The sequence below is a fragment of the Oncorhynchus nerka genome, linkage group LG19, assembly GCF_034236695.1.
Source record: "Oncorhynchus nerka isolate Pitt River linkage group LG19, Oner_Uvic_2.0, whole genome shotgun sequence".
Taxonomy (NCBI): Eukaryota; Metazoa; Chordata; class Actinopteri; order Salmoniformes; family Salmonidae; genus Oncorhynchus; species Oncorhynchus nerka.
In genome coordinates, this window is record NC_088414.1 from 18,377,964 (window position 1) to 18,405,461 (window position 27,498).

The 27,498-nt window shown below is 43.9% G+C and overlaps 3 protein-coding genes across 4 annotated transcripts; 2 read left to right on the forward strand and 1 right to left on the reverse strand.

Annotated features, from left to right (window-relative positions):
* The first annotated feature begins 6,125 nt into the window (after positions 1 to 6,125).
* LOC115147013 (serine/threonine-protein kinase NIM1-like) lies at positions 6,126 to 13,373 on the forward strand. 2 transcript variants are annotated; one of them, XM_065004570.1, is made up of 4 exons: positions 6,126 to 6,455; positions 10,572 to 10,882; positions 11,083 to 11,351; positions 11,514 to 13,373. In XM_065004570.1, exons 2-4 carry the CDS (start codon positions 10,606 to 10,608, stop codon positions 12,267 to 12,269), a joined length of 1,302 nt encoding a protein of 433 aa, XP_064860642.1. In that variant the 5' UTR covers positions 6,126 to 6,455; positions 10,572 to 10,605; the 3' UTR covers positions 12,270 to 13,373. The 2 variants fall into 2 exon arrangements, with proteins under 2 accessions (XP_064860642.1, XP_029544864.1); XM_029689004.2 differs by having other exon boundaries at positions 10,572 to 10,822.
* A 4,436-nt stretch (positions 13,374 to 17,809) lies between these two features.
* Positions 17,810 to 19,246, reverse strand: LOC115147014 (growth arrest and DNA damage-inducible protein GADD45 gamma-like). The gene is made up of 3 exons (XM_029689005.2): positions 19,051 to 19,246; positions 18,733 to 18,940; positions 17,810 to 18,615 (listed from the first exon to the last, which is right to left on the reverse strand). The coding sequence occupies exons 1-3, from the start codon at positions 19,191 to 19,193 to the stop codon at positions 18,502 to 18,504; spliced, it is 465 nt and encodes a 154-aa protein (XP_029544865.1). The 5' UTR covers positions 19,194 to 19,246; the 3' UTR covers positions 17,810 to 18,501.
* Positions 19,247 to 22,220: 2,974 nt separating this feature from the next.
* On the forward strand, positions 22,221 to 23,437 carry LOC115147015 (growth arrest and DNA damage-inducible protein GADD45 gamma-like). Its single transcript, XM_029689006.2, has 3 exons — positions 22,221 to 22,355; positions 22,494 to 22,701; positions 22,804 to 23,437. The coding sequence occupies exons 1-3, from the start codon at positions 22,255 to 22,257 to the stop codon at positions 22,915 to 22,917; spliced, it is 423 nt and encodes a 140-aa protein (XP_029544866.1). The 5' UTR covers positions 22,221 to 22,254; the 3' UTR covers positions 22,918 to 23,437.
* The last annotated feature ends 4,061 nt before the right edge of the window (positions 23,438 to 27,498 follow it).

Below are 27,498 nucleotides of genomic sequence, written 5' to 3' on the forward strand. Positions count from 1 at the left end.
TTTACTGGCAGGATAGTGCAAATGTACATCTGGTTTGATTTGCTGCTCTAAGTAAAGATATGCATGGCTGAGTTTGATGGACAGATCAATCCTAACACTGTTTCTTCTGCTGTCAGTTTGGTGCTAAACTTACCAGTGTGCAAAGTACAACACAGAGGATCCAGCAGCAGTCACAGGGCTCAGGAATTTACCTCAAAACATATATTTTTTTTAAAGGAAAGGTTACAGAGGCATAAATATCATACCCCCCAAGAAATGAAACCTCCCCTGTTATTGTAATGGTGAGAGGTTAGGATGTCTTGGGGGTATGATATTGGTGCATCTGTAACTTTCTCACTCATCATTATTCACGATTCATTCAGGATTATCTGTAATCATGGTAGCATTCACATTAATGTAGACGTGTTAGAAACATATTATATTCTTATTTACAATAAAAGTGACTCCAAAATGACACAATACATTATATACTATTCATTTCTATTGTCCACAAAATAATCTGAAACAACCAAAACAAACAGCAAATGTATTCCAAAAAATTGGGTCACAAGCTTGATGTATACATTGCGTGCTAGGAATATGGGACTAAATACTTCACTTTTTACTACTTTAATACACATAAGTGAATTTGTCCCAATACTTTTGGTCCCTTAAAATGGTGGGGCTATGTACAAAAAGTGCTATAATTCCTAAACGGTTCGCCCGATATGGATGAAAATACCCTGAAATTAAAGCTGGCAGTCTGCACTATAACCTCATAGTCATTGTATCATTTCAAATCCAAAACAACAACAAATGTGTCATTGTCACAATACTTTTTTTTTTACAACACTATTCATGTGACAGACCAACACCTCACAATGTCATCTTTTAGAGATGGATTGGACCAAGGCGCAACGTGGTAGGCATACATTTTTCTTTTATTTAAATGACACTGAAAATCCAACAAAATACAAAAATGAACGTAAAGCTACATGCAGTGCAAAAAGCAACTACACACAAACAAGATCCCACAATCTAAGGTGGGAAAAAGGGCTGCCTAAGTATGATCCCCAGTCAGAGACAACGATAAACAGCTGCCTCTGATTGGAAACCATACTAGGCCAACAAAGAAATAGAAACATAGATTTGCCCACCCAAGTCACACCCAAGTGACGTAACCAAATAGAGAATAAAAAAGGCACTCTAAGGCCAGGGCGTGACACACAAGGCTTCTTCTCTCTAAGCTGAGACCTTGAAACTGAGATATCCCTTTTTCTTAACAAGGTTCTGGGTGTACTGCCAAATTCCAGACCCTGATAGTGAGGATTTGTTCAATCAGTCACTTGCATGAGCACAGAAAATGGTTATTAGAAGAAATGTATAAAATAGAAAAGCCAACATAAAATTTTCCATCACAATATTTTCATGACGGCAGTTATATATGAAAGATCATTGTCTTCTAACTATATTTGAAAGTGCATTTGTTATTTGAGTTTAATTTCACAGACAATGAGGGTTAAGAGTATCACAACAATTCTCACCAATTCATGCATTTATTTTAGAACTAATCCTTTAATAAAATAATGGTCATTTCCTGCAGAAGAGTGTTGTCATTGCTGGAGTCTGCTGTCTACACTGCCAACCTTATGCCCTTTCTGGTGACGTATGGGGAACCGGCATGTGTGTTTTAACACGGGTCCTCTACTCAGGTAAACAAAGCCTGTGTCTATTCAAGCCCTTAATCCAATAGATAGATGTCTGCCCCCCCCCCCCCCCCCGCACCAGTCATCCCCAGAGAGAGAAAGGAAGCTAACTGTTCCTTTACGTAAGATACCAGGAAGACTCCCACATTCAAGGAATTAAGACGCTGTCCCCCCCCCCCCAGCCAAGGCAATACGTAAATGATTGTGTATTGATTGACCTCATTAATTTGTTTCATAAACAATAGTTAATCGTCTCCCTCATAGAGAGTTGAATAACATGTAGGGCACCTTGGTTAGCAGGTATCTGTATGTAGTGGTTAAATTGAGATGGGTTAAGTAGTAGAACTGTTATGAACCTTGTTGCTTTTGTGTCAAATAAATAAATGGCTAAATCCATGAACATCAAGCATGTTGTTTTCCATTTAGCACATAAAACGTATACCAGAAGACACAGTATAGATGTCACTTAACTACTTATCACTAGACTGCGAACAGCTGGTAGGAGTCCCATTGGATTTCTCTCTCGCACAGGGGCAAGTTCAGTACACCTGAAAATGAGGGGCTGCATTTTAGCCACTTGTTGTTGTTAGATTTACTGTAATCTCTTTATCTGTGGTGTGCTGTGTCTATGAAGGGAATAGGCCAAGCTAATCTCTCTCTGGGAACATTGAGTAACAGTGTTACATGACGTCTGATCCTCAACGTCTGGTCCTCACCGTCGCTCGCTGCAATCAACAGGTCAACTTTGTGTGGCATGGCAGGAAGCCCTTTGGTTGCATAGCACAGGTGTTCTCTACAGTCAAGGCCAAAGGGTCCACAAATGCACATTCCTTTACCTTCCTAAAACCCTATGCAGGGCACTTACAGTGCTGTGAAAAAGTATTTGCCATTTTCAAATTTTCTCTACTTTTTGCGTATTTTTGATACTGAATGTTACTGAATGTTATCAGATCTTCAACCAAAACCTAATATTATATAAAGGGAACCTGAGTGAACAAATAACACAAAAATGACATACTTATTTCATTCATTTCATAAACAAAGTTATGCAACACCCTGTGTGAAAAGTCATATTCCCCTTACACTCAATAACTGGTTGTGCCACCATTAGCTGCAATGACTCCAACCAAACGCTTCCTGTAGTTGTTGTTCAGTCTCTCACATCGCGGTGGAGGAATTTTGGACAACTCTTCCAGGCAGACCCGCTTTAAATCAGCAACATTTGTGGATTTTCAAGCACGAATTGCTCATTTCAAGTCCTGCCTCAACATCTCGATTGGAATTAGGTCTGGACATTCCAAAGCTTCAAATATGTTACCTTTTAACCATTTTTATGTAGACTTGATTGTGTGTTTTGGATCTTTTGTCTTGCTGCACTTCAGCTTCAGCTCACAGACTGATGGCCTGACATTCTCCTGTAGAATTATCCGATACAGAGCAGAATTCATTGTTCCTTCTATTAAGGCAAGTCATCCAGGTCCTGAGGCAGCAAAGCATCCCCAAACCATCACACTACCACCACCATGCTTGACCGATGGTATAAGGTTCTTACTGTGGAATGCAATGCTTGGTTTTGCCAGGTGTAATCAAATCAAAAATCTAATCAAATTGAATTAGTCACACGCGCCGAATACAACAGATGTAGACCTTACCGGGAAATGCTTACTTGCAAGCCCCTAACCAACAATGCAGTTTAAAAAATATGAATAATAAATAGAAGGAACAAGTAATTAAACAGCTGCAGTAAAATAACAATAGCAAGACTATATACAGCGGGTACAGTATAGAGTCAATGTGCGGATGCAACGATTAGTCAAGGTAATTGAGGTAATATGTACATATAGGTAGAGTTAGAGTTATTAAAGTGACTATGCATAGATAATAACAGAGAGTAGCAGTGTAGAAGGAGGGGGCAATACAAATAGTCTGTGTAGCCATTTGATTAGCTGTTGAGGAGTTTTATGGCTTGGGGGTAGAAGCTGTTTAGAAGCCTCTTTGACCTAGACTTGCCGATCCAGGACCGCTTGTCGTGTGGTAGCAGAGAGAACAGTCTATGACTAGGGTGGCTGGAGTCTTTTACAATTTTAAGGGCCTTCCTCTGGTCCTGGATGGCAGAAAGTTTGAGGAGGGGACTGAGCATGCACCCCTGAGGGGCCCCTGTGTTACGAATCATCGAGGCGGATGTGTTGTTACCTACCCTTACCACCCGGGGGCGGCCCTTCAGGAAGTCCAGGATCCAGTTGCAGAGCGAGGTGTTTAGCCCCAGGGTCCTCAGCTTATTGATGAGCTTTGAGGGCACTATGGTGTTGAACGCTGAGCTTTAGTCAGTGAATAGCATTCTCACATAGGTGTTCCTTTTCTCCAGGTGGAAAAGGGCAATGTGGAGTGCAATAGAGATTGCATCATCTGTGGATCTGTTAGGGTGGTATGCAAATTGGAGTGGGTCTAGGGTTTCTGGGATAATGATGTTGATGTGGGTCATGACCAGCCTTTCAAAGCACTTCATGGCTACAGACGTGAGTGCTACGGGTTGTTAGTCATTTAGGCAGGTTACCTTAGTGTTCTTGGGCACAGGGACTATGGTGGTCTGCTTAAAACATGTTGGTATTACAGACTCGGTCAGGGAGAGGTGGAAAATGTCAATGAAGACATTTGCCAGTTGGTCAGCGTATGCTTGCAGTACACGTCCTGGTAATCCATCTGGCCCTGCAACCTTGTGAATGTTGAACTGTTTAAAGGTCTTACTCACATCGGCTGCGGAGAGCGTGATCATACAGTCATCCGGAACAGCTGGTGCTCTCATGCATGTTTGAGTGTTATATGCCTCGAAGCGAGCATAGAAGTAGTTTAGCTCGTCTGGTAGGCTCGTGTCACTGGGCAGCTCTCGGCTGTGCTTTCCTTTGTAGTCTATAATGGGTTGCAAGCACTGCCACATCCGAGTATAGTACAATTCGATCTTAGTCCTGCATTGACGCTTTGCCTGTTTGATGGTTCATTGAAGGGCATAGCAGGATTTCTTATAAGCTTCCGGGTTAGAGTCCCGCTCCTTGAAAGCAGCAGCTCTAGCCTTTAACTCATTGCGAATGTTGCCTGCAATCCATGGCTTCTGGTTGGGGTATGTACGTACGGTCACTGTGGGGACAATGTCATCGATGTACTTATTGATGAAGCCAATGACTGACGTGATGTACTCCTCAATGCCATGGGGAACAATCCCGGAACATATTCCAGTCTATACTTTTGACTCATCTGTCCATAGTAAATTATTCCAAGACTCTTGATGATCATCAAGGTACTTTTTGGCAAACATGAGTCAACTTTTTGGACGAGGTGGATCCCATTATTATAAGGACACAAGGCGAGACCCAAATGCAGACACAGGAGGCAGATGGTAGAGCTACGATATTTATTATAACAAAGGGAGTAGGCAAAGGCAGGTACAGAGAACTGGCACGAACTGGCACAGAGAGACAGGAAACACAGGGATATATACACTGGGGATAATAAGCGACACTTGGAGGGTGTGGAGACAATCACAAGAACTGGTGAACCAGATCAGGAAGTGACAATTATGTCTGGTTAAAGAGCAACAAATCTGAGGTTTTGGAATGGCCTCGTCAAAGTCCAGACCTAGTCCAAATTCAGATTTGGTGGCAGGACTTTAAACGAACAGTTCATGCTGGAAAACCCACAAATGTCGCTGAGTTAAAGCGGTCCTGGCTGAGAGACTGGTCAACAACTACATGAAGCATTTGGTTGCATTCATTGCTGCTAAAGGTGCCAAACCAGTTATTGAGTGTATGGGGGCAATATTTTTTCACACCGGTGAATTGGGTGTTGCATAACTTTGTTCATTAAATAAATAAAATAAGCATCCAATTGTTTTTTGTTATTTGTAAACTCATGTTCCCTTTATCTAATATTAGGGTTTGGTTGAAGATCTGCTAACATTCAGTATCAAAAATAGAGAAAATCAGAAAGTGGGCAAATACTTTTTCACGGCGCTGTATATATATATTTTTTTATGTAACCTTTATTTAACTAGGCAAGTCAGTTTTAAGAACAAATTCTTATTTGCAATGACAACCTACCGGGGAACAGTGGGTTAACTGCCTTGTTCAGGGGCAGAATGCCAGATTTTTACATTGTCAGTTCAGGGATTTGATCTATCAACCATTCGGTTACTGGCCCAATGCTCTAAACACTAGGGTACCTGCCGCCCCAAAACAGCTGAGTTGGCCGGGAATACTGTACATGTTATGATCCCATCTACCCTTATTCTGCATGCTCTGTAGCCTTTCACATTAGCAACTTGAGGAGATTGGGATACATCTAAATAGAGCTTGGGGATTAGAGTGCATGACACCAACTTGATCCCTTATTTGCGAGGGGAGGGGATAGAAGGAGACAGCCTCAGAGGTGAGGAGAGTTAATTTTACGTTGACTCTGCAGCTTGAATAGGCTGATGCTCTCCAGGACCATTACCAGGCGTACAGATCAGAGCTGGGGAAACCTGGGAGAACAGCTAGAGACATATTCTGAGACCGTCAGTGGAAGTCAGAACCTAAAAGCTAAATGGAGTTGGATATTTGTATTTCAGAGTTTAAAAGACATTGAGGAGGATTGGAGATCTACCGCTTGCTCCATAGAAAGGATTTGATGGATTTTACCATGACTTCTGAAGCTGCTGTTTGGGTATCCAAAGGTGCTGAGAGTCATGAAAATGTCTGACATGGGATAAAAGCAGAGCGACAGCTTTCAAACTTGAAGGTGAGATATGCAAAAAGATTTTCTCTCTTCTGAAGCTGGTATTATTGTATAAATCATTGCAAAACACTGACAATAACTTTCTTTTAAAAAAAATCTAATTTTGATGCCCTGTAAAACTACTATAATATTATATAATAGTAGGGGAGAGTGGGTTAAGTTGAGCCAAAGGATTAAGTTTAGCCACCGTTGTTTTTAGAAACCATACACAAAATGTATAATTTGACCAAATATTTAGGAGCCATGGTTGAGCCAATGGCAAGTTGAGCAAATTGAAGAGTTTTCTTCCCAGGCGAAATGCAAGGCATAATCACTGGGACATGATGTAACAACAGGGCCTGGCTAGGGTGGCAAAGTTACCAGTAATTCACCAATGTTACCGGAATCTTGGTAGTTAACAGAAAATCTACGGCAATCTATCGTAAACTTTGATCATTTATACACTACCGGTCAAAAGTTTTAGAACCCCCACTCATTCAAGGGTTTTTCTTTATTTTTACTATTTTCTACATTGTAGAAAAATAGTGAAGACATCAAAACTATGGAAAAACAAATATGGAATCATGTAGAAACCAGAAAAGTGTTAAACAAATCAAAATATATTTGAGATTCTTCAAATAGCCACCCTTTGCCTTGATGACAGTTTTGCACACTCTTGGCATTCTCTCAGCCAGCTTCACCTGGAATGCTATTCCAACAGTCTTGAGCACTTGTTGGCTGCTTTTCCTTCACTCTGCGGTCCGACTCATCCCAAACCATCTCAATTTGGTCGAGGTCGAATTGTGGAGGCCAGGTCATCTGATGCAGCACTCCATCACTCTCCTTCTTGGTAAAATAGCCATTTCACAGCCTGGAGGTGTGTTGGGTCATTGTCCTGTTGAAAATAATAGCCCCACTAAGCCCAAATCAGATGGGATGGTGTATCGCTGCAGAATGCTGTGATAGCCTTGCTGGTTAAGTGTGCCTTGAATTCTAAATAAATCACTGACAGTGTCACCAGCAAAGCACCCTCACACCATAACACGTCCTCCTCCATGCTTTACAGTGGGAACCACACATGCGGAGATCATCCGTTCACCTACTCTGCATCTCACAAAGGCACGGCGGTTGGAACCAAAAATCTCCAATTTGGACTCCACACCAAAGGACAGATTTCCGCCGGTCTAATGCCCATTGGTCATGTTTCTTGGCCCAAGCAAGTCTCTTCTTATTATTGGTGTCCTTTAGTGGTGGTTTTCTTTGCAGCAATTCTACCATTAATGCCTGATTCACGCAGTCTCCTCTGAACAGTTGATGTTGAGATGGGTCTGTTACTTGAACTCGGCAAAGCATTTATTTGGGCTGCAATTTCTGAGGCTGGTAACTCAAATGAACTTATCCTCTGCAGCAGAGGTAACTCTGGGTCTTCCTTTCCTGTGGTGGTCCTCATGAGAGCCAGTTTCATCACAGCGCTTGATGTTTTTTGCGACTGCAGTTGAAGAAACTTTCAAAGTTCTTGAAATTTTCCAGAGTGACTGACCTTCGTGTTTTAATGTAATGATGGACTGTTATTTCTCTTTGCTTATTTGAACTGTTCTTGCCATAATATGGACTTGGTCTTTTACCAAATAGGGCTATTTTCTGTATACCCCCCTACCTTGTCACGACACAACTGACTGCCTAAAAGGCATTAAGAATGAAAGAAATTCAACAAATTAACTTTTAAGAAGCTGTTAATTGAAATGCATTCCAGGTGACTACCTCATTAATCTGGTTAAGAGAATGCCAAGAGTGTGCAAAGCCGTCATCAAGGCAAAGGGTGGCTATTTGAAGAATCTCAAATGTAAAATATATTTTCATTTGTATAACACTTATTTGGTTACTACGTGATCCCATATGTGTTATTTCATAGTTCTGATGTCTTCACTATTATTCTATAATGTTGAAAATAGTAAAAAATAAATAAAAAACCCTTGATTGAGTGGGTGTTCTAAAACTTTTGACCGGTAGTGTACTTTTTTTAAAGTATTCATATATACATATATTAGAAAATTGTTATATCTGTGTCCTTAAGTTTTTAGTAGATAGACCATATGGTTCAAGAGCAAATAGCCGACTTAATGAAAAAAGCATATGCACAAAAATCTGATTTCTCTCATATGTGGTGCACAAATTTGTTTACATCCCTGTTAGTGAGCATTTATCCTTTGCCAAGATAATCCATCCACCTGACAGGTGTGGCATATCAAGAAGCTGATTACACAGGTGCAACTTGTGCTGGGGACAATAGAATGTGCAGTTTTGTCACACACCACAATGTCAAAGATGTCTCAAGTTTTGAGGGAGGGTGCAATTGTCATGCTGTCTGCAGGAATGTCTACCAGAGCTGTTGCAAGAGAATCGAATGTTCATTTCCCATGTTGTTTTAGAGAATTTGGCAGTAAGTCCAACCGGCCTCACAAACGCAGACCACATGTAACCACGCCAGCCCAGGGCCTCCACATCCAGCTTCTTCATCTGCAGGATCATCTGAGACCAGCCACCCGGACAGCTGAACATCCGAAGAATTTCTGCACAAACTGTCAGAAACCATCTCAGGGAAGCTCGTCGTCCTCAGGGTCTTGACCGACTGCAGTGCGACGTCGTAACCGACTTCATTGAGCAAATGCTCACTTTCGATGGCCACTGGCACACTGGAGAAGTGTGCTCTTCACAGACGAATATCGGTTTCAACTGTACTGGGCAGATGGCAGATAGCATGTATGGCGTTGTGTGGGCAAGCACTTTTCTGATGTCAATGTTGTGAACAGAGTGTTCATGGTGGTGGTGGGGTTATGGTATGGGCAGTCATAAGTTACGGACAACGAACACAATTGCATTTTATCAATGGCAATTTCCATGCACAGAGATATTGTGATGAGATCCTGAGGCCCATTGTCGTGCCATTCATCAGCTGCAATCTACTCATGTTTCAGCATGATAATACACGGCCCCATGTCGTAAGGATCTGTACACAATTCCTGAAGGCTGAAAATGTCTCAGTTCTTCCATGGCCTGCATACTCACCAGACGTCACCCATTGAGCATGTTTAGGATGCTCTGGATCGACGTGTACGACAGCGTGTTCCAGTTCCCGCCAATATCCAGCAACTTTGCACAGGCATTGAAGAGAAGGACAACATTCCACAGGCCACAATCAACAGCCTGATCAATTATATGCGAAGGAGATGTGTCATGCTGCATGAGGCAAATGGTGATCACTCCAGATACTGACTGGTTTTCAGATCCAAGCCACTACCTTTTTTTAAGGTATCTGTGACCAACAGATGCATATGTGTATTCCCAGTCGTGAAATCCATAGATTAGAGCCTCATTTATCCATTTCAATTGACTGTCTTCCTTATATGAACTGTATCTCAGTAAAAACTTTGAAATGGTTGCATTTATATTTTTGTTCAGTGTATTTTACATGTCATAATCCCAGAAAGAGGGCCAGAGATAATTACGGACATCCGCGATAATCTGAAGTACCCAAAAGGGCCACTAGAAGTCTTTGATAGATTATATAAAATCCTTGAATGATACCAATATTCTGGTATTTTACTGCTAAACTTTGGAAAGTTTCAGTAAAATACCCTCCCTTTGCAACTGTAGGCCTGACGTACTGTATGTTAAAAGTGTTTGTTAGGTATTAAGCCTGTGTTAAAAGATGCTTACAATTATTCAAATACAAAAAAAGATTGTGTTAAATTGTGTTTGGGAAATTAAGATAGACATGTTTTTAAAAAGGTAGTAAGATTTAATTCAATACAGAAATTTATAGGTGGTTTAACCCAGGGTAATTTGCGCCAAGCGACCACTTTTTTTGTAAAACTATGCTTCCAAAACTGTGATGTTTACATGAATTCTGATTATATCCAAGAATACACAACATCCTGAAATATATGTAGATACTGTACCTTTGTTAGAAAGAATACTATATTTCCCATGGCTGAATGATGCTGAATGTTGGAAAAAATTCTCAACTCACCCCACTCTCCTATATATAATTCAATTCATAGTAACTGTCTAGGAAATCCATCATACTATTGACTATTGGGTTCTCAAGATGACTGTATATAATTTATTTCCTGTCCACAGTCCATAACCTGCCATGACCTGAGCAGTAGTAAAGATGCCAGGGGGGCAGTACCAGGTGTCCACCAGGAGGAAGACTCTCCACAGCCGCTATAGCCTGTCAGTCAGCTCATTAGGTCGGCAGGATGAGGAGGAGGATACCCCGCCACCATGCCTCAGCCCTCTGGAGAAGCTCACCACCAAAATGTGTCAGGATGAGCAGACCATCAAGGAGCTGATTGTGGGCCGTAGGATTGGCTTCTACAAGGTCCGAGGTGAGATCGGCTCTGGAACCTTCTCCCACGTCAAAATGGCCTTCCACTCCCTCACCAAAGGCAAGGGCCACATTGCTGACCGTGCAAAATGTAATCAATAATTAATCAGTGCAGCTGGTATCATCATCCATGCAATGATGCTAACAGCATAGCAATTCGTTAGTGTGACTGTGAAACCACCACAGTAAAGCATGTTGAAAATGAACTGAGAAAAACACCTGTCTCAAGTGATCCAACACCTCTCACCTTCTCTCCCCCAGACAAGGTGGCCATCAAGGTGCTGGATAAGATGCGGCTGGATGTTCAGGCCCAGAGGCTGCTCTCCAGGGAGATCTCCAGCATGGAGGCCCTGCAGCATGCCAATGTGGTGCGTCTGTACGAGGTGGTGGAGTCACACAGCCGACTCTACCTGGTGCTGGAGTATGCCGGGGGAGGGGACCTCCACACACACATCTGCTCCGATGGCAAGCTGTCAGAAGCCGAGGCCAAGATCACCTTCGCACAAATCCTATCCGCCATCAAACACATGGTCCGTAACATTCAATTGAATACACATCTACTGTAGAATCAGCCATGTGATCCCAGGTCTTATTACAGTCCAATACAGAGATTCTTGATATAAAGATATTATTTTTGTCAATTTCAATCATCAAATTATTTCATACAGTATGTTTATTGTTTTTATTTGCAGCACGACAAAAACATAATCCACCGGGACCTGAAGGCTGAGAATGTACTGTACACCTGTAATGGCTGTGTGAAGGTGGCTGACTTTGGCTTCAGCACCAGGGTCACCAACTGCAGTGACACCCTGGACACCTTTTGTGGCTCTCCCCCCTATGCCGCGCCTGAACTCTTCAGGGACGAGTGCTATGTGGGGCCGCCAGTGGACGTATGGGCCATGGGCGTCCTGCTCTTCTTCATGGTGACTGGCACCATGCCCTTCCGAGCCGAAACCATGGGCAAGCTGAGGCTCGCTGTTATAGAGGGAGTCTACACCCTCCCACCCTGGGTGCCAGGCCCATGCCAGCGGCTGATTCGGGGCATCCTGAAGCCTGTGCCAGTGGAACGCTATGCGGTGGACCAGATGCTGGGCTGTGACTGGCTGCTTCCTGTGGAATACCCGTGGACTGTGGTGCCACCGGTCCCCCTCAACCCTCTGCGCCTGGCGGATGCAGAGCCTGGGGAGCTGGATGAGGAGGAGGAGGAGATCAGGGCCTCCCTGGAGGAGCTGGGTGTCAACATGGAACACATACGCAACAATGAGGGCAAGGACAGCCGCAGCCCCATCACCGGACTTTACCGCATCCTCTTACACCGTGCCCAGAAAAGGCGTGGCGCTGAGACTGTGCCTGTGGTCGGAGGATTGGTCCGGGACCCTAAAAGAGAGGGCCTCCGAGCTTACAGAAGTCTGATGCACTCCTCCAGGTTATGTGTCCTTCAGTAAGTGACCAGCCTGGACGTGGGTCCTTGTAACCCTGCTTTAATCCATTGAAAATTCACTCAGGGTCATACAGCTACAAATGTTTTATTGCACTTTGGGATGAAAGTGAAAATGTGTTTTGTGTGAATGTAACACAGGAACCTCTGTAGATGAACAGTTGTGGTAACACACAGATACTGAAACATTGGACTGCTGGTCATGATGTCTCTAACAAAGTAAGATTGTTATTGGTAATCTTTTGTGAAGCTGAAATAGAGATGTAAAAGTGCCTGATGAAATAATGAGTCCCATCAAAATGAATTTAAGAAGCACCCTTTTTAGTATAGAAGTGATACTTATGGGGGCCTCCCGGGTGATGCAGTGGTTAAGGGCACTGTACTGCAGCGCCAGCTGTGCCACCAGAGACCCTGGGTTCGCGCCCAGGCTCTGTCATAACCGGCTGTGACCGGGAGGTCCCTGGGGCAACGCACAATTGGCCTAGCGTCGTCCGGGTTAGGGAGGTTTTGGCCGGTAGGGAAATCCTTGTCTCATCGCGCACCAGCGACTCATGTGGCGGGCCGGGTGCAGTGCGCGCTAACCAAGGTTGCCAGGTGCACGGTGTTTCCTCCGACACATTGGTGCGGCTGGCTTCCGGGTTGGATGGCGCTGTGTTAAGAAGCAGTGCGGCTTGGTTGGGTTGTGTATCGGAGGACGCATGACTTTCAACCTTCATCTCTCCCGAACCCGTACGGGAGTTGTAGCGATGGGACAAGAGTACCTAGTACCTACTAAACAATTGGATACCACGAAATTGGGGGGAAAAAGGGGTCAAAATTCCACACACAAAAAAAAAGTGATACTTATATACTGTTATTCATAGCACAATAGAGCGCATGAAATATGAAGAATGTGCTGAAAGAGCATTGCTTTTAGACAACTCCTTGGTTGCTTGATGAAACATTGATAGTCTCTGAAATCAGTATACTTGTTTGTCTTCGTGATTTTTCTTGCCCTTAGAGAAGACTGATTTTGTGCAGGTGATTGTCTCTGTATTATATTCGACCACCAAATGGAACTTTTACCATTGTGACTTATTGATGCTCTAAATAAAGCGCAATAAAGACTTAATTGACATTCATGCAGTTTTTTTTTAAGCAGGTGGAGGTCAAATATAATAAGCAAATTTAGGGCTGCTATTCTTTGTATTAAGTGTTTACAAAAGTTTCACCAGTGTCCTGCTAGACACCATGTAAACAATAGCCCACAGCAGCTGGCAGAGCACCAGATGATAGTCAGCCCCCTATTTAAACCCCCAAACCCAATAGTGTGCAACTGCAGCCCCCCACACAGACACACACTTTTGAATGTGGGTCAAAAGGAAAATCTAAGTATATGAGTTTTTTTGCCTTTAGACAATGTCCTTCGCTCCCACCTGCCGAACACCTGCCCTCCCCATTGTTAACAGAACTGCAGGAAAGCGGTGCCTGAAAGGCGGGGCAAAGTACACTGTTGACCGGTGGCCCCACCTCTCGCTAAAAAAATATCTAGTTAACAGAAGAAAGGAAGACAGAAGAAAAAGGAAAAGAAAAAGGACAACAAAGTGAAACCTCTAAAGAAACAAGAGACCATAATACAAGAAACAGCACTATAGAGAGATAGAACAACAACAACGCAGCCACTGCCAGCTAGCCTACTTCAGCAGTACTGTATCATTTGAATTATTTTAGTCAATAAGATTCCTGCTACGTAAGCTTAACTTTCTGAACATTCGAGACGTGTAGTCCATTTGTCATTCCAATCTCCTTTGCATTAGCGTAGCCTCTTCTGTAGCCTGTCAACTATGTGTCTGTCTATCCCTGTTCTCTCCTCTCTGCACAGACCATACAAACGCTCCACACCGCGTGGCCGCGGCCACTCTAATCTGGTGGTCCCAGCGCGCACGACCCACGTGGAGTTCCAGGTCTCCGGTAGCCTCTGGAACTGCCGATCTGCGGCCAACAAGGCAGAGTTCATCTCAGCCTATGCCTCCCTCCAGTCCCTCGACTTCTTGGCACTGACGGAAACATGGATCACCACAGATAACACTGCTACTCCTACTGCTCTCTCTTCGTCCGCCCACGTGTTCTCGCACACCCCGAGAGCTTCTGGTCAGCGGGGTGGTGGCACCGGGATCCTCATCTCTCCCAAGTGGTCATTCTCTCTTTCTCCCCTTACCCATCTGTCTATCGCCTCCTTTGAATTCCATGCTGTCACAGTTACCAGCCCTTTCAAGCTTAACATCCTTATCATTTATCGCCCTCCAGGTTCCCTCGGAGAGTTCATCAATGAGCTTGATGCCTTGATAAGCTCCTTTCCTGAGGACGGCTCACCTCTCACAGTTCTGGGCGACTTTAACCTCCCCACGTCTACCTTTGACTCATTCCTCTCTGCCTCCTTCTTTCCACTCCTCTCCTCTTTTGACCTCACCCTCTCACCTTCCCCCTCTACTCACAAGGCAGGCAATACGCTCGACCTCATCTTTACTAGATGCTGTTCTTCCACTAACCTCACTGCAACTCCCCTCCAAGTCTCCGACCACTACCTTGTATCCTTTTCCCTCTTGCTCTCATCCAACACTTCCCACACTGCCCCTACTCGGATGGTATCGCGCCGTCCCAATCTTCGCTCTCTCTCCCCCGCTACTCTCTCCTCTTCCATCCTATCATCTCTTCCCTCTGCTCAAACCTTCTCCAACCTATCTCCTGATTCTGCCTCCTCAACCCTCCTCTCCTCCCTTTCTGCATCCCTTGATTCTCTATGTCCCCTATCCTCCAGGCCGGCTCGGTCCTCCCCTCCTGCTCCGTGGCTCGACGACTCATTGCGAGCTCACAGAACAGGGCTCCGGGCAGCCGAGCGGAAATGGAGGAAAACTCGCCTCCCTGCGGACCTGGCATCCTTTCACTCCCTCCTCTCTACATTTTCCTCTTCTGTCTCTGCTGCTAAAGCCACTTTCTACCACTCTAAAGTCCAAGCATCTGCCTCTAACCCTAGGAAGCTCTTTGCCACCTTCTCCTCCCTCCTGAATCCTCCTCCCCCTCCCCCTCCTCCCTCTCTGCAGATGACTTCGTCAACCATTTTGAAAAGAAGGTCGACGACATCCGATCCTCGTTTGCTAAGTCAAACGACACCGCTGGTTCTGCTCACACTGCCCTACCCTGTGCTCTGACCTCTTTCTCCCCTCTCTCTCCAGATGAAATCTCGCGTCTTGTGACGGCCGGCCGCCCAACAACCTGCCCGCTTGACCCTATTCCCTCCTCTCTTCTCCAGACCATTTCCGGAGACCTTCTCCCTTACCTCACCTCGCTCATCAACTCATCCCTGACCGCTGGCTACGTCCCTTCTGTCTTCAAGAGAGCGAGAGTTGCACCCTTCTGAAAAAACCTACACTCGATCCCTCCGATGTCAACAACTACAGACCAGTATCCCTTCTTTCTTTTCTCTCCAAAACTCTTGAACGTGCCGTCCTTGGCCAGCTCTCCCGCTATCTCTCTCAGAATGACCTTCTTGATCCAAATCAGTCAGGTTTCAAGACTAGTCATTCAACTGAGACTGCTCTTCTCTGTATCACGGAGGCCCTCCGCACTGCTAAAGCTAACTCTCTCTCCTCTGCTGCTCTCATCCTTCTAGACCTATCGGCTGCCTTCGATACTGTGAACCATCAGATCCTCCTCTCCACCCTCTCCGAGTTGGGCATCTCCGGCGCGGCCCACGCTTGGATTGCGTCCTACCTGACAGGTCGCTCCTACCAGGTGGCGTGGCGAGAATCTGTCTCCTCACCACGCGCTCTCACCACTGGCGTCCCCCAGGGCTCTGTTCTAGGCCCTCTCCTATTCTCGCTATACACCAAGTCACTTGGCTCTGTCATAACCTCACATGGTCTCTCCTATCATTGCTATGCAGACGATACACAATTAATCTTCTCCTTTCCCCCTTCTGATGACCAGGTGGCGAATCGCATCTCTGCATGTCTGGCAGACATATCAGTGTGGATGACGGATCACCACCTCAAGCTGAACCTCGGCAAGACGGAGCTGCTCTTCCTCCCGGGGAAGGACTGCCCGTTCCATGATCTCGCCATCACGGTTGACAACTCCATTGTGTCCTCCTCCCAGAGCGCTAAGAACCTTGGCGTGATCCTGGACAACACCCTGTCGTTCTCAACTAACATCAAGGCGGTGGCCCGTTCTTGTAGGTTCATGCTCTACAACATCCGCAGAGTACGACCCTGCCTCACACAGGAAGCGGCGCAGGTCCTAATCCAGGCACTTGTCATCTCCCGTCTGGATTACTGCAACTCGCTGTTGGCTGGGCTCCCTGCCTGTGCCATTAAACCCCTACAACTCATCCAGAACGCCGCAGCCCGTCTGGTGTTCAACCTTCCCAAGTTCTCTCACGTCACCCCGCTCCTCCGCTCTCTCCACTGGCTTCCAGTTGAAGCTCGCATCCGCTACAAGACCATGGTGCTTGCCTACGGAGCTGTGAGGGGAACGGCACCTCAGTACCTCCAGGCTCTGATCAGGCCCTACACCCAAACAAGGGCTCTGCGTTCATCCACCTCTGGCCTGCTCGCCTCCCTACCACTGAGGAAGTACAGTTCCCGCGCAGCCCAGTCAAAACTGTTCGCTGCTCTGGCCCCCAATGGTGGAACAAACTCCCTCACGACGCCAGGACAGCGGAGTCAATCACCACCTTCCGGAGACACCTGAAACCCCACCTCTTTCAGGAATACCTAGGATAGGATAAAGTAATCCTTCTCACCCCCCCCTTAAAATATTTAGATGCACTATTGTAAAGTGGCTGTTCCACTGGATGTCTTAAGGTGAACGCACCAATTTGTAAGTCGCTCTGGATAAGAGCGTCTGCTAAATGACATAAATGTAAATGTAAATGCTAATACAGCAGGTGGGAGGATGGAGCCACACTGGGTGCTAACCAGCTTGCTAGTTAGTGACACTATGTGCTAGCTTGCTAGCTAGCGAACACATGGTGTCGCCCCCCCCGCCTAATATAAGTATAAAGAGGGGTTGCTGTAGAGGCAGGAATGCCCACATGTAGGAATGCCCCGAATTGTGGGCTGCAGTTGCACCCTTCTCCCCAAACCAGTCTACTTCGGACCCTTAGGCACCCAAAACACCCTCAACTCCTCCCCTGTCTGGCCTCACCTGCAGAAAGCGGCAGATGGCACAGCGTGGCTACACAGACATCTGCCGGTCAGACAATAATCCCTCTGTGTGGACTGCTGGATGTGACAACAGAGTGCATTCTGCTATTGTGCGCTCCCATACACATGCAGATCAGCCAAGAAGGGAGGAAGGGACAGAACAGACTTTTACTGGTGGGACAACAGCGAGCAGTTGACACCCTTAAGCGCCTGCTGAGCACATTTTTTTTGTCAACCCAATAACCTCCCCATTTTAGTAGGCATAGGCTACTCTCCAAACTTAATAAGGAGAGTGAAAACACATGACGACAAATACGATATTCATTCAATTTATTAGGGTATTCGTTTATAAACATTTAAATAATTATTCATTTTTCCCCTTTTAATGTTTAACAATGAAATGTTATCAAGCATAAACATGTATAAAAACAGATAACATAAGTAAAAAAATATATATTTTTGAAAAGTTAAGCAAAACATTCTAAAGTGAAACCTTTAGAGCATTATAAGTGTAATATTTATTATCTTTTTTTATGTTCATTTTTTGTCATTATTACATTTCTAAAGTTAAACCTTTAGAGAATTAAGACAATTCTGGAAAGTGGGAAACATTTCGCTGAATGTAACGGTTGTTATTGCCGCTCAGCAAGAAGACATTTTAAAAAGTCAGTTTTTAAGAATGCTTCTTCTTGGCACCGCTTCTTCTCCTACTGCGCGTGCTTCAACGTGCGACGTTCGCTCTGTGGAACACAGGATGCAGAACTCGCTCCTCCTTTCTCTCCAAACCTCATCCACACAAAGAATGAGGGCCGTTTTGTCGCTCTTGTGGCATGCCTGACCTCATTCACATAAAGAATGGATGTCATCTTGGCATGGACGGGACAAGAGACGACGAAATCACGGGGGCCCCATTCGGGCCGGCCACGCGATGCCTGGATCAGAATCCTCCTCAGGAGTATCCAGGGATGAGAAACAGTGTCATCCTGTAAAAGGATGAGTATTTCCTTATAGGTTGAAGGTTTACAGCATCTCAAGAGAGAAGAGTAAAGTCCCAAATCAGCGTTTAGGGAGGGTGATCTCTGGAACCCAGTCGTTCAGACCGCGGCTCTCCTCACAGAACAGGTGCAGCTTCTCCAAAGCAGGGTCCTCCCAAGAACCATCAGCTGAGTTCTGTTGACAAACAAGAGGGGAAAGAAACATTAGTCACATGGACACAATGAACAGTTAAAACCATGATATATTATTGCATGTTTTAATAAAGTCAGCTTGGGTTGAATTAGTACATACCGTGATGAGACAGCAGTGGGCGTCTTCAAGCTGGCCAGTCTTGTCACCAACAATTTCGGCCAGTTGCTGCATGTTGTTCACCCTGACGATGCTGATGTCGTTGTCAAAACAGTAAGACTGGATGAGGGTGAAGTGGATCTGGAGAGCAATGTCACACTCCCACTCCTCATCGGTTGCCAGGACACAGAAACACACATTGTCTGGGTCACTGCAAAGAAAACATAGAAAGAACCATAAGTACATGCAAAATGACTTCAAAATAAGCAAACATAGATAGAAGTTAAGTTTACATATGCATTTCAAGAAACTCATACTTACACATTCATAACTTTAGCAGACTCATAGACACCGACAGTCAGGCAGTTGTTGTCTTTAGCGGAGAGGAGAACTTCCTCCAGTGCTTTGCCGGTGCACTGGGCACGTTCAACGGGCTTCTGGATCAGAACTTCCTCAAGAGTCATGATGATGCAGAATATTCCAAAACTTCCTGAGTGGGAGTTAGTGTAGCCGGAGAGTAAATCCGAAAAGATTAGTGTTTCTGAAAAGAATGCGCTGCGCTTTTATACCTTTGGGCTAGTGGCGCCTGTGAATACGCAGCGCCCTGATTGGTTGACCTGAATGGCGCAATAGTATGCTAATTGTATTGTCTCACTGCTCGTGGCAGATTGATAGGAGGCATAATGGCACGTCTTTTTCTGTGCCGGGCATGCTCCGACCGAAAACAGAAATGTTTATATTTATTTCAGATGGATTTAGATAATGTTCTCTCCAAGTTTGAACTCAATAAATTGAGATTCTGTCATATTTTGCTTGAGTTTTGATTGTTTCACATGACACGCTAATTAATGCCAATAGCCTCAAAATATGCTTTCGGAGATGCATTTGATAATTTATTAAATCAGTCTATAAACCTACTGAAACAAAAAATCGAAAGATAATAAAACTTTGTAAAGTGCTTAAAAGTGCCCAAATGGTCTCTGATTAAGATGCTGTATGTTTCAGTTTTAGGTGAAAGTATGTCCAAACACAAACAATAATATAGTGAAAGTAAAGTGCGCAGAAGGGCAACCATCTCCCCGTTATTAGAGGGCAGGTGGAGGATGGCCATCTGTAGAGCCTGACCAAAAACGGCCCCTATTGTGCTCGCAGAAACTCCTATTATCACCCTCTCAATACAAATGTAAATTAACAGCGCGTGCCAGGAGACCGTGCTTGCCGCACAATATACTGACCACGTGATCGCTATCAGCTGTCCGAACTTTTATTTATTTACTTTTGCCACATGGACCAATGAAGAATATAGCCATGCTTTACCATACAATTAATTATAAAGTTGAGCAGCTGGCACGGTTAACCATTAAGACCAAGTTATATTTGCAGGGTAAAGCCTAATAGCCTACGCACAAATTCGAATATTACGCAGTTTGGCCAAATTGTATCCACTTAGGTGGCATTTAAGGTGCATAAAATAATCTAGAATAGGACTGCTGCATGCGTAATTAGAGGGTCGAGATAACAGGTTCGCGGTGATTGATTCAGCTCCATTGTTTGGTGGATAGCAGCGCGGCAGATGGTGGACTATTGCTATGAGGACACCCCCTCATCCCGGCAGAGCCCCCCCCCCCCCCCCCTCTCCCACCCGGTGGCGCGCCGCTCCTATTGTCCGCGAGTCTTTACATTCGCTGGAAGAAAAAGTCTGTTGTCTGAGATTTTATCCAATTTAAATGTAAATAAAGCGAGCGTATGGTCCAAACTCACGACTATGAATCTTTGATAGGCGTAGTCTTATCTTTAACATAGGCCACGCGCATGAGTTGCAGCCCAAGAATGAATCATTCATATACACACCCAATAAATAAATATGCTGTTTTGATTAAATCATGTTATTTTTCTACACAACATAACAAACGAAATGATTAGAGCAATTAGAATAGTTCATTATCATTGGTTTATTATTGGGCAATCATTAGTTGAGAGGTTTAAATGGCCCATGTTGCAGGCAACAACAACCCATCGTTTTTTATACAGTAAGTTAGCCTAATGCACAACAGTTTACAAAGTTAACAGATAGGGTTCCTTGGATTGATTCATCCGATAGCAGCTCAAAGACTGTGCTATTTTTGGAAGGCTCAACCTAACCTAGCTTGGCAACAGGGCAGGCGCGTGCAAGTCGATATAGGACGCATTGTTCATGAAGAAGCACATCTGCCAGACGGGGCCCCCACCCCAGCAGCGCATGACAGGTGTTTCTGGCTCAAGCCATAGCTCGCTCTGGCGAATGACAGCCTACTGCACATTGACCCATGGCTCAAAAGTTCTTTGTGCAGATGCAAATTAGCCAAACAACCAGATAACTTCAACTAGACTACTTTCCGTTAGCAACGTTCTATTCATTTAGTAGTAGCAATCATGTTGGTTCAGAGCCTAATAATAAAATGGGTCATTCACGATGAAGTTGGGTTTGCAACTTGCAAGTTGAAACAGTGCGGTCACAGTGTAGGATACTTTGGGTATATTATGCAATCAAATAACATAGGAAAAGCTGCGAGACTTCTACAATATTGTAATGTCCAAACTATTGCGCTTGCCTCTGTTCGTTTTACCAGTCAAGGCTACTAATGCACTCTATTACAATGTCTTATTTACAGACACACGTTTTATGTTGGCTATGCGCAATATCTGTGGCAGTCATTGGCCATTATGCACTGCATGTGCCGACTTATCTCTGCTTGTATCGTGCAGCAGAAGTTTTCTTTGTTGACCCCTTCACCTTCCCCCACCCCCACGGACAGATGGGATCTTGTTGCTATGGAGAGAGATACAGGCATCTCCAGATGCCACGCGCCTGAAGTCAGCCATGGTTTTACAAATGCAAAACAGCGGCGCGTGCCATTATCGTTTGCAAATAGGAACTTTGCGCCAATTCTGTTCTCCAATACTTGCCTAATCAGCAAAATTGTATAGGCCTACAAGTTGTGAGTTATCTAGATATTGAAGTAACACAATAATATTGAGTTTTTCCAGAAATATTTCTTAATACATAAAGGTGTATGCTAAATGTATGCTAAATCTACTTGATATATCATGCATTTACTCTATTTAAATCATGAAGTGTGCACCAGAAAAGTTGACCAGATTTCGATAGTATAGCGATATCTTTATGTAGTTTGGAAGCCTTAAATGTGCCACTTGGATATGGTTGGTAATTATGGATATTATAGTAGGCTAATAATCTTATCATTCAAACCGACCCTGCACAAATCTGAATGAATTCATTCATAAACGTCAGGGAGTTCTGCATTTGCACCCATTCAATCGAACGGAAACTGCCCTGTCCTTTCTTCTGAAATTGTGTCTATAGGCACGAGCCTGCTAGGGGTCGCATGTGCATTGTCTCCCAGCAGCCAATCACAAAACGCGCGTGTGCCACGTCCTCCCTATAAATACTAGCTGTTTCTTACAACTAGCACAAACACACTTCTGTTGAAACCTTGTCAGCATTTCCTAGAACTAGGCTCTACAATGGAAACGATTGGCAAATCTCTGAAGGAAGCTCTCAAGTCTGCCCAGTGTGAGGATCGCCTCACTGTTGGTGTCTATGAAAGTGCCAAAATAATGAATGAGTAAGTATTTTATGTACTGAATTTGAACTTTATTTAGATTTTTTTAAATATGTAGATTTACTCATTACTGAAGTCACTGTGTTATTGTATGATAATATTGACTAATGAATTTTTTTAATATATTTTTTATCTCAACAGTGACCCAGACAGTGTGTCTTTCTGTGTCCTGGCAACCGATGAGGAGTGGGAGTGTAATATTGCTCTCCAGATCCACTTCACCCTCATCCAGTCTTACTGTTTTGACAACGACATCAGCATTGTCAGAGTGAATGACATGCAGCGCCTGGCCGAGATTGTTGGTGACAAGGCTGGCCAGCTTGAAGATGCCCACTGCTGTCTCATCACGGTATGTACTAATTCAATTCAAACCTACTTTATTGAACTCTTTAATAAACCATTAATTGTGTCCATGTGACTAATGTTTCTTTCCCCTCTTGTTTGTCAACAGAACTCAGCTGATGGTTCTTGGGAGGACCCTGCTTTGGAGAAGCTGCACCTGTTCTGTGAGGAGAGCCGCGGTCTGAACGACTGGGTTCCAGAGATCACCCTCCCTAAACGCTGATTTGGGACTTTACTCTTCTCTCTTGAGATGCTGTAAACCTTCAACCTATAAGGAAATACTCATCCTTTTACAGGATGACACTGTTTCTCATCCCTGGATACTCCTGAGGAGGATTCTGATCCAGGCACCGCGTGGCCGGCCCGAATGGGCCCCCGTGATTTCGTCGTCTCTTGTCCCGTCCATGCCAAGATGACTTCCATTCTTTATGTGAATGAGGTCAGGTATGCCACAAGAGCGACAAAACGGCCCTCATTCTTTGTGTGGATGAGGTTTGGAGAGAAAGGAGGAGCGAGTTCTGCATCCTGTGTTCCACAGAGTGAACGTCGCACGTTGAAGCACGCGCAGTAGGAGAAGAAGCGGTGCCAAGAAGAAGCATTCTTAAAAACTGACTTTTTAAAATGTCTTCTTGCTGAGCGGCAATAACAACCGTTACATTCAGCGATATACTTCCAACTTTCCAGAATTGTCTTAATTCTCTGAAGGTTTCACTTTAGATGATTTGAATATGACAAAAACTCAAAAAAGAAAGGAAACAAGAAATGTACTGTAATGCTCTGAAGGTTTTACTTTAGACATTCAATATGAGCATTTATTATCGAAAATGCTACAATGTTGAACTCCTGATTGCATAAAAAAATTTTTTTTTATTGTTCAATGAAATGTTTTACTGTTGAATTCCTGATTGTCAAACTAAGAAAGAAGATAAATGAAAGAATATATTTGTTATTTTCTAAAGGTTTCACTTTATAAATGACATGTATGATGAAACGATCAATAAAATGTTGAGCGTAAATTTAATTTTGGATCTTGAATGTTCTCTCCATACTAAATCAACTCAGCTCCCAACAATAATTCTGAAATAACCGGTGGCACTTGCACAGTGTTTGGTGCTCTTACCACTACCCAACACTTGTACATCCCATAGGCCTGATGTACTGTGTTCTATCCTAATTGACCTATCGTCATGGCCTGTTATATCCATGTTTATGCAGTGTCTTTGTTTACAAACTACTGCCCTTGCAGGTCCATATCTATTCTGACCACTGGAAGCATTTACCTGTGAGAGGTCTATCTTGGTATTTGTTTTTTTATTGCTATTTTATTAGGATCCCCATTAGCTGTTGCGAAAGCAGCAGCTACTCTTCCTGGGGTCACACACAAAACGTGAAACATGACATAATACAGAACAGTAATAGGCAAGAACAGAACGACATCAATTAAAAATATATATACTACGACTACAAGACAGCGGATTGTAGTGATATTATGAAGGTTCAACTGGATTGACTCCCATATCTGCTAGCCCTAACAGACCTCTCTTCCACACATACCCACAACATACAGAGAATGAGCCGGTGCCTTATCACACAGCAGTACAGGAGAACAGTTGTTGTCTGTCACTAATCAGATGGCAAGTAACCAGATTGATTGATCAATAATACATTGATGATTAATTGTCACTTTATGCCCTCAGTTACTTAAGAGTTGAGATTTGGTTGAATGACGTAATTACTCCCTTGTATGGTAATTAGGCACACCTATACACATTGATCAAATGCCCCTATAGTGTTTATGACCATTGTGCACATCATGCACACCGACTTCCAATTGCATGTTGCAGCAGGATTAGGAGAGAGTTTACTTTGAGTTTGCACCTGATTCTAACTTCTATTTTCAAGGCGTGTATTTATAGGTGTTGTGCACTGAGGACTGCCTCTAATCAGTCCTGTGGGTGCATATTGCATGTGGTAGCTTTAGAGGCAGTGGATGGAGGATAGTGGTGTTGTTAATGTCTCTTATGGCTGTTTAAGATCTACTCAGATCCAGCGTTCTACTTTTTTACTAGAGTGGTGGTGTGTGATAGAGGAACTACCTTTGGTTATTATGTGGACCATTGATTTTGTGGCAATTATTTCACCTAAAGATGACAGAGAATAACAACAAGCAATCTTATTCCATACACATGTCACAGCCGAACAAAACAAAGAAGAAATGTATCCAGCTTTTCACTGTGCTCTTTTGCTCTTGGAACACACAGTTTGTGAATAGCCGCCATTCATTGGCAATTCAGAACTTTCCGGGGCTTTTGTGCTTTTAGAAACAAACTCCAATGTCATTCTGGGCCAGTATGCTTCATGTCATTCTTAAGCATTGTGCCTGTATGTACTATTCAACAGCTGCCCCAGCCCTCATGCCCCAACTCGTGACACTCTATCTCTGAATACCCCCTCTCCATCTCCTCCCCCCTCAGTAGCAGTCCTATCTGACCTCCAGATCTGCGGCCCTGCACTGAGCTGCCAAACGCTTCCATAAAATCAGCCCCCAAGAATGGTTTGTTTAATTAGTGGCCCAGTGCAGCGTGTATGGCGGGGTGCAGCCGGGGATATTGTTCCCCGTCAGACAGCAAGCGCCTGCAGACCCAACCAAACCCCCCAAAATCTACAACCAACCCCCCTAAATCTACCCGGCAACTGGCCCACAAACACTGACTCCCCCTGCTGCCCCACGTAATGAGACAGAGGAGAGGAGGAGGAAGGGAGGAAGAGGAGGAGGAGGAGAAAGAGGAGAGCACTGTGCCTGGCACAAGCCAGGACCCCCCCCCCCAGTAATTGGAGTAGTAGGACTCTTTATTCACTTATCTGCACGAAGAGAGAGATTGAAGCCTAATGCAATGTTAGTAGTAATACCCCCATGAGGTTCATGCACTGATATGAAAGCATGTGCTCTGCAGCTGTGCATCCCAAAAGGGCTGGTGCTCTCTCGATCGCTCTATCTCTGCACTTCACAGCTGCTCTGATATGTGCAGTGTCTAATGTGCAAAGGTGGGCAGCAGAGGCTGCTTTAATTGCCCTGTGTCACAATATTTCATTATCTGTACCCCCTCAAACAACCCCGGTTGCCCCCGTCTCAACCCGTTTTATAAAGGCTCTGTTCCAGCCACATGGCTCTTCTCAAGTGTCTTTTCAACACTAATGCCCCCCTCCCTCTGCACAATGAGCTGACGACGCCCCAGGAGCAGCAGCAGCAGCAGATGGTGCTGAGGGAAGAGGATGTGATGGGGGGTCAGATTGGGCTTCTGTTCTAGGCCGCCCTGTTGCCCAGGCTACAGCCATCGGAATCCTCCATTACCACTAGTCTGCAGGAAGTCTGTGTTTCTATTTGGTTCTATTTTTAGGGGACAGTCAATCAAAGTGATTCGATTGGTATGATTAAATGGTCAGTGAATGGCCACCTTTTTACTTGATCATCTTAATCCCATAAACTGCAGCTATCTCATTGCACATGATTACAGTGGTGTAAAGTACTTTTGTAAAAATACTTTAATGTACTACTTAAGTAATTTTGGGGGGTATCTGTACTTTACTATTTATATTTTTTGACAACTTTTACTTTTACTCCACTACATTCCTAAAGAAAATAATGTACTTTTTACTTCTTACATTTTCCCAGACACCCAAATGTGCTCGTTACATTTTGAATGCTTAGCAGGACAGGAAAATTGTCGAATTCACACTTATCAAGAGAACATCCCTGGTGATCCCTACTGTCTCTGATCTGGCGGACTGACTAAACACAAATGCTTTGTTTGTAAATTATGTCTGTGCCCATGGTTATCGTAAAAACCTATATTTTTTTAATTGTGCTGTCTGGTTTGCTTAATTTAAGGAATTTTAAATGATTTATACTTTTACTTTTGATACTTAAGTATATTTTAGCGATTACATTTACTTTTGTATATTTAAGTATATTTAAAACTAAATTCTTTTAGACTTTTACTCAAGTATTATTTTACTGGAGTCATTTACTTTTAAGGTATCTTTACTTTTACTCAAGTATGACAATTGGGTACTTTTTCCACCACTGCATAGTTGGGCATTGCTTCTGCTCGCCATATGCATTTATAGCATCCCAACAAAGTGTAAACATTGCATCCTCTTGTCAAGTTGTTTTATCTGGATTGAACTATGTGGGTAAAGCTTTTCATAGAATCTAAAGTTGTGCTTGGGAAGTGTCAAAGGAATAATTGTCACGTTCTGACCTTAGTTCCTTTGTTTTGTCTTTGTTTTTGTATGGTCAGGGCGTGAGTTGGGGAGGGCAGTCTATGTTTGTTTTTCTATGTTGGTTTTTGTGTTCGGCCTAGTATGGTTCTCAATCAGAGGCAGGTGTTGTTAGTTGTCTCTGATTGAGAATTATACTTAGGTAGCCTTTTTCCACCTCGGTTTTGTGGGTGTTGACGTTCTGTCTTTGTGTTACGTGTGTATGTCACCAGACAGGACTGTTTCGGTCGGGCATTCATTTTGTTATTTTTGTAGTGATTCAGTTTTCAGTGCTTTCTTTAATTAAAATTATGAACACTTGCTGCGCTTTGGTCCACCTCTCTATCTCCCGAAGACGATCGTTACAATAATGTTGTTTCTGAAGTGTTACCTTAGGAATCAATCTGTTATTGCTGCTATGGTGGTGGTTCGGATGAAACTAACCATGGGGCAAAAACTGGTCGAATCAACATTGTTTCCACATCATTTCAATCAAAAAGAATCCATTGGATTTGCAAAAAAAAAAATCAAAGGGCATTTCGTC

Coding starts and splice junctions, on each gene's coding strand:
- LOC115147015 (XM_029689006.2), top strand. CDS start 22,255: ATGGAAACGATTGGCAAATCTCTGAAGGAAGCTCTCAAGTCTGCCCAG. Junction 22,356..22,493: donor AGTGCCAAAATAATGAATGA/GTAAGTATTTTA, acceptor TTATCTCAACAG/TGACCCAGACAGTGTGTCTT. Junction 22,702..22,803: donor CCCACTGCTGTCTCATCACG/GTATGTACTAAT, acceptor GTTTGTCAACAG/AACTCAGCTGATGGTTCTTG.
- LOC115147014 (XM_029689005.2), bottom strand. CDS start 19,193: ATGACTCTTGAGGAAGTTCTGATCCAGAAGCCCGTTGAACGTGCCCAG. Junction 18,941..19,050: donor TCTGCTAAAGTTATGAATGT/GTAAGTATGAGT, acceptor TTTTCTTTGCAG/TGACCCAGACAATGTGTGTT. Junction 18,616..18,732: donor CCCACTGCTGTCTCATCACG/GTATGTACTAAT, acceptor GTTTGTCAACAG/AACTCAGCTGATGGTTCTTG.
- LOC115147013 (XM_065004570.1), top strand. CDS start 10,606: ATGCCAGGGGGGCAGTACCAGGTGTCCACCAGGAGGAAGACTCTCCAC. Junction 10,883..11,082: donor CTTCCACTCCCTCACCAAAG/GCAAGGGCCACA, acceptor TCTCTCCCCCAG/ACAAGGTGGCCATCAAGGTG. Junction 11,352..11,513: donor TATCCGCCATCAAACACATG/GTCCGTAACATT, acceptor TTTTATTTGCAG/CACGACAAAAACATAATCCA.